The following is a 9,613-nucleotide window of genomic DNA, read 5'->3' as shown; positions in this document are numbered from 1 at the left end:
CTTTCCTAATTTCTCAAGGGCGAATATCTCCTACATTTGTTGGATGTTCTTCATAAATTATGCTTCTGTTTACATTGTACCAAGGACTTCAGAAAATCAGACTAACTTTTCCTTCCTTTTCTAAAAGCTAAATTGGGAACTAGTGTTTCCAAGTTCACCCTGCCCAGGTGGTTGACCGAATGCATTACTTTTGTTTAGAGAGCCAAAGAACTCCTGCTGCCTCTCAAACTTAAGCTCATTCAACTAGGGCTGTGGCAAATTCTGCAGCTTTCTTCAGTAAAGTTTCTATTGATGTCTGTGCTGAGGCTGGTCAACAGTTCGCACATTTGTCTCTCATTACAAGCTGGACCTGCAAGGGCTTTCTTTGGCTCCAACACCCTTTGGAATATCCTTCCATGAGTCCTTTCAGAGTTTGGGTACCTGCGGGACTCTGTCCTATTAGTTGAGACTGATGGAAAAGACAACATCAGATAGGAAAGTTATGTACTTAGCATAATACTAGATCCATGTTGTCGTCTTCCATCCATCTTAACTTTCCCTCTCTCTCCATCCATCTCCCTGTCTTTCCCCAGTTGCCTCATCCTCCATCACCACCTTTGCACTATGTCTCGCACATCATCTGGCCCCTCACTAGGGGTGTCCCCTCATCAGCTACTATCTTCCCCAAGCTTTTGTATCATCTCTGGTGAGAGTAACCCAGTTTTGCGTGCCCTAAATGAGGCCCATCAGTTGCCCACTTTTCCTTCTTTGAAACTTTGTCCTTTACCACAACTGTCTTCCCATCAGTGTAACCAGAAGCTTTTCATGGAAGACTGTGCCAGAGGCATTTTGCTGAATCTGATAGATGGCATCTTTATGGCTGCCATGTCAGTTAGTCTGACAGGATCTTCTTCTTAGAATCCACAGCGGATTTTGTTGATCAGCCTATTTTGCTTTAAGCATGTTGTGAGCCTTGAACTCGCAGTCTGTTCCATTAGCTTACTCACCACTGAACTCAAGCTCATCGGCATGCAGTACCCTGGGATACTGGTTGCAGCATCTTAATTGTTGGCCACACTGCTGCTGCCTGAGTTTAATTAGCCGGGACTGTCCTTTCCTAAGAGACTTGTTGAAGTGCTGTACCAGGGGTGTAGATGGTCTGGTATTAACCATTTGGAGACAAGATCCCATAAGGCCTCCATGCCTTAGCATTGTGATCACCTCATCTCTGCGTTCCTTCTTTCACTGCCCTCCCAGACTGATATTTTTGCTTTCTTCTTCCTTGTTGAACACTCGTGAGAGCTTTTATTTCCTTTACCCTGACCTTTTTGTAGTTATAATTTTGTCAAAGCTGTTTACTAATTTCTTTACGTGCACTCTTTCTCTGCCCAACTGAGGTTCCCTGTGTGTGTGTGTGTGTGTGTGTGTGTGTGTGTGTGTGTGTGTGTGTGTATTTTTTTAAACTTGTTTTACTGGCTTTGTAGTTGTAAGTTTGGCAGTAGCTCAGTGAAACATTAGATAATTGCTGTACTTGTAGACTTCACTCACAGACTTAACTAGTAAAAAGTGTAAATTAATAACCTGTATTAGAAATTAACCACTTTTTAAACACAATTTCTGAAGGTGTTATGTATTTCTAGAATTTTAGTGGAGTATAAGAATGGACAGATTTGTTAAATGATTTGCAGTCTGTTGCTACAGTTAACAAGATTAATTCAAAACATTTGCTTTGGCCACATCATTTCTTCAGCTGTCCTTTAAATTAAGGGGTAGTCCATAATCTGCCTGAAACTGTAAGGTACTGAAACTTTTGATCTGAAGATTTCTCTGCTGGAAGAGAATGCTTCCAAACGCAGGCGAACTATTTAGGCACCTATGACATCACCAGCATACAAAAACATTCTCCGACTGCGATTTATAGACTGTCTTTCAGAGGAGAGTGGATTCCTTTTGAGAGAGTCTCTCCCCATTGTTGTATTAAAAAAGGCCAAGAATGTCCATGTTTTCTTCTGATGATGATGTTGAAAATGGTTGATGGGCAGAGAGAGAAGCAGTGACAAGATGCCTGTTTTGAAAATGGGAGGCATTCATTTGAAAGATTATATCAGTCATGTTATAGTAGGAACTTACAGTTTGCCTTTTCCACTGTCTGTGCAAAATGTTAATAGCTGCCCCCTTTTCAATTCCTAATAAATACCCCCATAATGTTTGTACAGTTCCCTTCACCCGAGAGAGGCAGACATATTTGCAGTTTCCCCGGTTCCTATAGAGTATAGGATAGTTTACATACAGTGTCTTGTGTGCTGTATGCATTCCTGTTAGTGTAGTGCTATTATTGTTCTTTAATTTATTTATAGCTTATGTTCCACATTACTTTGTATTCATTAAAAACATTCGGGTTAAATGTTGTGTTAACACATTATTTAGTAGGTGCAGATATGTGTCTTTCTTTAGGGGGTGCATTGTGCAGGATTAGTAAAATTGAGTACAGTTAATAGTGTGTGTCACAGAATTAGAAGAGGAGATGTTCTGATTGCTTTTCATTACATGTACCTGAAGTATCACAAGTCATTCTTTGCAGCATTTGTCATTTTTTAAAAGGTATAACTTTGTTTCTCGTGTGTTTGTACTTTAGGAAATAAAAGATGTATGGCATTACTGAGTTATGAAACCTCTCACTGTCTTTATTTATGATTTTGTTTACTTATAGTCCGAGATGCACAAGTATGCTTGTGTAAAAAGTACTTATCTAACTTTAATGCTACTATTAATAATTTGTTGTGCATTTGTCATATTTACAAAATACATTTTCGTTGATTGTTATCATATGTGTAACTGTATTACAACTTAATTTGGAATGTTTACAGATGAAAGTGATCTTGAGAAATAAAACGTCCATTGAATCATGGATAGAAGAAAAGGTAGGATCTTGTTTATTATTTTCAGAAAATAGCATTTGTGCTTGCTATCAGTAGAAAATAATAGAGAAGACTTAAATGCATCGTATATATACAGCGACGTGTATTTAAAACATTGACACTGAACACTGCAAAAACCATAGGCATTACTTTTTTATTTGTATTTGTTACCCATGCAGGTGGGCTGGTCAGGCTGGCCCTTTTCGTTCATGGTCCGGGTCACACTGTGACGCAAATGTCACTTTGATTCCAACATAAAATGGTAACAGTAGGGTATAGACATGTCGCAGTACTTTACTTTTACAATAAAATTAAATTGATGATGTTTTATAATACAGAAGAGTGAAATATTTACTTATACAGTATAAAAACATGGAATAGCTATATAATGTAATGAAGACAGGGAAAAGTGTTCAGCAGGATGGACAGAACATGGTGAATATGCAAACTGTTAGTAAAAAAATAGAGGTGGTATGAGAGAATGCTAGAATTGTATAGAAAGAACTGACTGTCTTAGAAAGTACAAAAGTAGTGTCATATTTGTAGTCATAAGGTTTTGCTGTAGGATTATTAGAGAGTGAGCAGCATAGTAAAAGAATAAGGGTTGTGTGTGTCAGGGCTTTCACAAAAAAAAAAATGCATTGGGTTGAGGCTTTAATGCGATCAAGTAGGGATTTTTAAATGAGGAAAGAGTAGGCTGTTTGCAGATATCATGCGGTATTGAGCTTCAGATGGAAGGACCCGGTATGGGGAAAGCACGTTCTTCAGAATTAGTAGTAAACATGGGAAGAGAAGGGATGCTAACATGAGGGACATAGTTTCTGCGGGGTATTGTTATTGGGATGAGTGAGGGGGGTGCAGACCACGATTATAGGTTATACAGTGGAGTATAGTATATATAATAAACTGTTTGCCCAAAGAGAAATGGGGGAGTGTTTTAGTTGTGGTTAACCGGGGGTCAGTGACGTGTCCATTGATCAGGCAGGTTTATGAATCTAAGAGGTTTGTATTGGGTCTCTTGGAGAATTACTGTACAACAGTTTCCTACAGCTGTCAGAGGATGCCAGAGGGAAGAGTATACTCTGATTCTGACAGAATGATTTTTTTTTTTGGAAGTGGCTCATGTGAGTCAACAGTGAGATGGATTGCAAATTTGTCTGATTATTAAGAATGGAGAGTTTGCTGTGTCTGTTATCTATAGTGTTGTGATGACCGTGCCTTGGCCCAGCAGTCAAGGAGCCTCAATCCTCACCACTAACACCAGGGAGGTCGTCTCCTAGAAGAGGAAAGGATAACTAATGCACACAGTAAAGTACAATTTCACTTAATCAAGTAAAAAACCATGCGCTGGGTCAAAAAGGCTGTTCTCCTCGTACTTCCAAATGCTTCTTAAACACAAGGCAATAGCTCAGTAATCGAGAGTAAGTACATACGAACAATATCCAGTAAAAAAAAAGCTGTTTATTGCAATAAAATGTAAGCGCTTTCACCCGAAGGCTTCCTCAGACATTTTAAAAAAACAAGTTCAATAATCATTTAAATACATAGTAATTCATCCTGATAGGTCAAAATCCATCACGTGTGTAGAATATACCTAGTGACACATTTCTATATCATGCAACACTAGAATAAATCATATTGACCTACTGAAGCCTAACATATGATATAATATAGCAGCGCCTCTTTAATAAAAAATAATCTATGATAGAAATCATGAAAACTTTAAAATACATAATGTATATTTATAATCATATACACATATACACATGTATACACTCTATAAATAATTAAACATATCATAACTCCTATTTGAAGTTGTATGAACATATAAAACAGGGGGAGAGACATATATACTATCTATACAATGTAAAATAATACTATGTACACATATATTGACTACTGCTTGGGTCTATTGCATCTCTTCTTCTTCAAGATAGGTTTAATATGAACACGATCATTGAGTCCAGGGTATTTATCTGCCCTGCACCTAATGATCCATCTCATCTCATTCTCTAAAGTCGAATTCACTATATCACCTCCTCTACTATGTTTTAGAATTTCTTGTATCACACAAAATGTGAACATGTGTTGTGGCCCTGACATCTTAACATGTCTCGCTAGTGCATTAGAGTCACCCCCTATTCTAATCTGATATAGATGTTCCCTTATTCTCTCCTTGAACATCCTATTCGTTTTTCCTGTATAGAATGAGGTGCAGGCTAAGCATCTAGCCAGATATATCACATTCATACTCTTACAACTAGTGTTAGTTCTAAATGTATACTCAAACTGGTTAACAGGATGAACAAAAGTATCTCTAGTATCTATATGGCAGCACTGATTACAACGTTCACATGGACGTGTATTGTAAATGGATTCACATTGTCTACTCATATTATGATTCACGGTCTTATAGCACAACATACTTCTGATACTGGGTTTATTTTTATATGAAAAAAGTGGTTCAGGACCTACTACTTCACCTACGGTTGGATCCAACATTAGTATTTCCCATCGATCCTCTAAAAACTTCCTAATAGCTCCTGCATCTTTAGTGTAAAATAGGGGGGCCCTAACAGGTTGGGTTGATACCAAAGTATTCATAGCAACCTCTCTTGACATATACGGATCACTCGAGAAGTATGGTTTAGCTCGGCTAGATCTAAGGCTATCCACCTCCAAAAATAATTCATCAAACATCCCTTGGTTATAACCCCTCTCAGCAAACATATTCTTTAGTTTGCCTATCTCTTCTTCATATCCCCTTTCACTAGGATTCATCCTAGACGCTCTCAATATCTGTCCTTTCATAACGTTGTTAAATACATATTTTGGATGCATACTTTGTCTATGGAGCAATGTATTCCTGTAACATTGCTTGCGATGTATAGATGTATTTAGTAACCCATTAGGTAATCTAGTAATACCAACATCCAAAAAGGAAATCTCATCCTTGGAGTGAACTAAAGTAAAACGAAGGAAATCTGTAGATTCATTTATCTCATGGAAAAAATCCAACAACTGTTCCGTATTACCAAACCAAATTAAAAAGAGATCATCTACAAATCTCTTATAAAAACCCACATGCTCAACAAAAAAATGGTTACTGAAAAGAGACTGTTCTTCCCAATAGGCCATAACAATGTTGGCGTAGCTATTGGCACATGAAGTGCCCATAGCTATGCCATCTCTCTGCAGGAATATAGATTCTCCAAACATAAAAATGTTATTAGTCAAAATAGTCTCCAAAAATAAACTAATCAGATCTATGCTCTTATCTGAATACAATGATCTATTGTGTAGATACTGTTGGAAGTACCTAATGCCTACTTCGTTGGGTATGACAGTAAACAGACTAACCACATCCAATGTGACCAGTAAATAATCTCTATGTTGTTCTACGTTCTTTAAGTATTCATATAATTCCAGTAGGAACTGTTTACTGTCTTTTAGTATATGTTGACTAATGTTAACCACAGGTCATGCAAAATATTCTACATAGATAGACATTGGTTCAGTCATCCAACCTTGGCCAGCAACAATAGGTCTCATTGGAGGTTTACGCATGGATTTATGCACTTTAGGGAGTCCTTGTATAGCCGGTATACGTGGGTTACTGACTTTTAGATAATCATACAAATCCTTAGATATATCTTCACTCATCAATAGATCATCTAACATATCAAAAACTGCGAACACTTTCTCAGTTACAATGTTCATGTTAACCTCACAATAAAAAGAATTCTCACTCAAAAGTTCATTCATGCTGTTAATATAATCTTGTAATTCCATAAGTACTATGGGTCCCCCTTTGTCTGCCGGCCTAATAATAATGTTGGGATCAGTTCTCAGATTATCCAATGCCTGTCTCTGCTTTGGATTCAGATTGTATCTACGATCCAGCCTTCTCCTATTACCAAAGTGTTCATAAATATCATTTTCCACTAACTTAGAATAGGTTTCTAGTAGTGGATGTAACTGTGGTGTATAAAGACTATTCGTACGAAACTGTACTTCATTGGTAGCAGTAGTATATGTTCTAAAATCTATCTTCAGTTGTATATTATGGACAAACATTTTAACATCTATAATAAGAGTCCACTAGATCCCCATGCCTAGTGGGTATAAAGCTTAGACCTTTCTTCAATACTTCTTCTTCATAAATAGTCAATGTCTTGTTAGTTAGATTAACAATCAATGAGTTGTGGTCCTCTCCCACATTTTTTTCAGAGTAGGCCTAGTACTTCGTTCCCTGACCCCTTCCTCTTGTGCCGACCTCTGCTCATTGACCTCTCCCTCCCATTGCGTTGAAACTGTGCTATGGGGAAAGGAGTGAATGGTGTACTAGCATTGGAGGATGTATTAGTGTTCTCCTGTGCTAGCACCTTCCTTCTAACAACTGGTGCAACATTAGTCACAGGTTCTGTTGTATTACGCGTTCGATGTACATGACTATCAGGGCCTGAACTTATAACTGTGTGCACAATATCACTCTTACTCGCATTAGCCACAGGTTCATTGTTAATGCATTCTCGTGTCACAGTAGTCCTATCGACCACAGCATTTCCTGTTATATGATCTAAATCAACAGCATCATTAATCACTGTGTCAGAATTAGTTGTTAGTCTCCTCTCATCATTATTAATTTCATTTCTAACATTTGGTACTTGTAAATTGTTGGACGGCCTAGGCCAAGTAAATACATAGTTATTTCTAAAATCTTTCACATCCCTCAGGATTTTACTCTTTTTCTGCTCTAGCAGACGTTTCTCAAACAGGGATACATTATCTAACATATTGTCCAATAATACATATGCAGTTTCGTTTACACATTTCAATTTAATCTTATCATAGAGTTCATTAACTGTTCTTCTCAAACTCTCCTCTTCTGGTTTATGAAAATCGATTAAAAGTCTCATATAATTAAAGCTTAACTCTAAGTTAAGCTGTTGCCATTTAAATAAGAGTTCTGGGAACAAGTTACCTGAGGTGGGCATCTTCAACACCCGTAAACCTCGTGGCACTATCTTTTTCGCCAAGCACGCTTCAAAGTGCTGGCGTTGTAATTGCAGTCTCTTCAATTTAATAAAATCCATCTCTAGTTTACTTAAATCATCCGTAATGTTCAGTTTTACTTCCTCGCCCTCAGCGTCTGCATTGGGATCCAAACAAGGTTCGTATAGCAGCAACATATTCTCTTCCCCTCTCACACAAGCATGAAAGCGTTCAGCTTTCCGATTGATGGAACAGTTCACGTTAGGTACGTATGGTAGCTCAACATTATTGTCGGAAGTATCAGCCATCCTCCTGGGCTGGTGTGAATAACCAACGTAAACGTAAAATAAAAAGAAAAGCACACCTAGCCAATGGAGCTTGGACCCAGCTAGTGCAATGGACAAAATAAGAATAATCAAGTAAAAAACCATGCGCTGGGTCAAAAAGGCTGTTCTCCTCGTACTTCCAAATGCTTCTTAAACACAAGGCAATAGCTCAGTAATTGAGAGTAAGTACATACGAACAATATCCAGTAAAAAAGAAGCTGTTTATTGCAATAAAATGTAAGCGCTTTCACCCGAAGGCTTCCTCAGACATTTTAAAAAAACAAGTTCAATAATCATTTAAATACATAGTAATTCATCCTGATAGGTCAAAATCCATCACGTGTGTAGAATATACCTAGTGACACATTTCTATATCATGCAACACTAGAATAAATCATATTGACCTACTGAAGCCTAACATATGATATAATATAGCAGCGCATCTTTAATAAAAAATAATCTATGATAGAAATCATGAAAACTTTAAAATAAGTCTAGGATGAATCCTAGTGAAAGGGGATATGAAGAAGAGATAGGCAAACTAAAGAATATGTTTGCTGAGAGGGGTTATAACCAAGGGATGTTTGATGAATTATTTTTGGAGGTGGATAGCCTTAGATCTAGCCGAGCTAAACCATACTTCTCGAGTGATCCGTATATGTCAAGAGAGGTTGCTATGAATACTTTGGTATCTACCCAACCTGTTACGGCCCCCCTATTTTACACTAAAGATGCAGGAGCTATTAGGAAGTTTTTAGAGGATCGATGGGAAATACTAATGTTGGATCCAACCGTAGGTGAAGTAGTAGGTCCTGAACCACTTTTTTCATATAAAAATAAACCCAATATCAGAAGTATGTTGTGCTATAAGACCGTGAATCATAATATGAGTAGACAATGTGAATCCATTTACAATACACGTCCATGTGAACGTTGTAATCAGTGCTGCCATATAGATACTAGAGATACTTTTGTTCATCCTGTTAACCAGTTTGAGTATACATTTAGAACTAACACTAGTTGTGAGAGTATGAATGTGATATATCTGGCTAGATGCTTAGCCTGCACCTCATTCTATATAGGAAAAACGAATAGGATGTTCAAGGAGAGAATAAGGGAACATCTATATCAGATTAGAATAGGGGGTGACTCTAATGCACTAGTGAGACAAGTTAAGATGTCAGGGCCACAACACATGTTCACATTTTGTGTGATACAAGAAATTCTAAAACATAGTAGAGGAGGTGATATAGTGAATTCAACTTTAGAGAATGAGATGAGATGGATCATTAGGTGCAGGGCAGATAAATACCCTGCACTCAATGATCGTGTTCATATCAAACCTATATTGAAGAAGAAGAGATGCAATAGACCCAAGCAGCAGTCAATATATGT

The 9,613-nt window shown here is 37.5% G+C and overlaps 1 protein-coding gene across 5 annotated transcripts in view; it reads left to right on the top strand.

Annotated features, from left to right (window-relative positions):
* Positions 1 to 9,613, top strand: part of ZDHHC6 (zinc finger DHHC-type palmitoyltransferase 6) — a 762,509-nt gene that overhangs the window by 462,548 nt on the left and 290,348 nt on the right. For all 5 annotated transcript variants that reach the window (XM_044055851.1, XM_044055850.1, XM_044055847.1 and 2 more), the window contains one exon: positions 2,847 to 2,900. In XM_044055851.1, coding sequence (XP_043911786.1) covers positions 2,847 to 2,900 — 54 coding nt within the window. The remainder of the gene's footprint in view (positions 1 to 2,846; positions 2,901 to 9,613) is intronic.

This window comes from Protopterus annectens, chromosome 14.part0 (genome assembly GCF_019279795.1).
Source record: "Protopterus annectens isolate FY-2018-M chromosome 14.part0, PAN1.0, whole genome shotgun sequence".
In the NCBI taxonomy this organism is placed as follows: domain Eukaryota; kingdom Metazoa; phylum Chordata; order Ceratodontiformes; family Protopteridae; genus Protopterus; species Protopterus annectens.
This window is presented reverse-complemented; position numbering and strand designations above follow the sequence as displayed.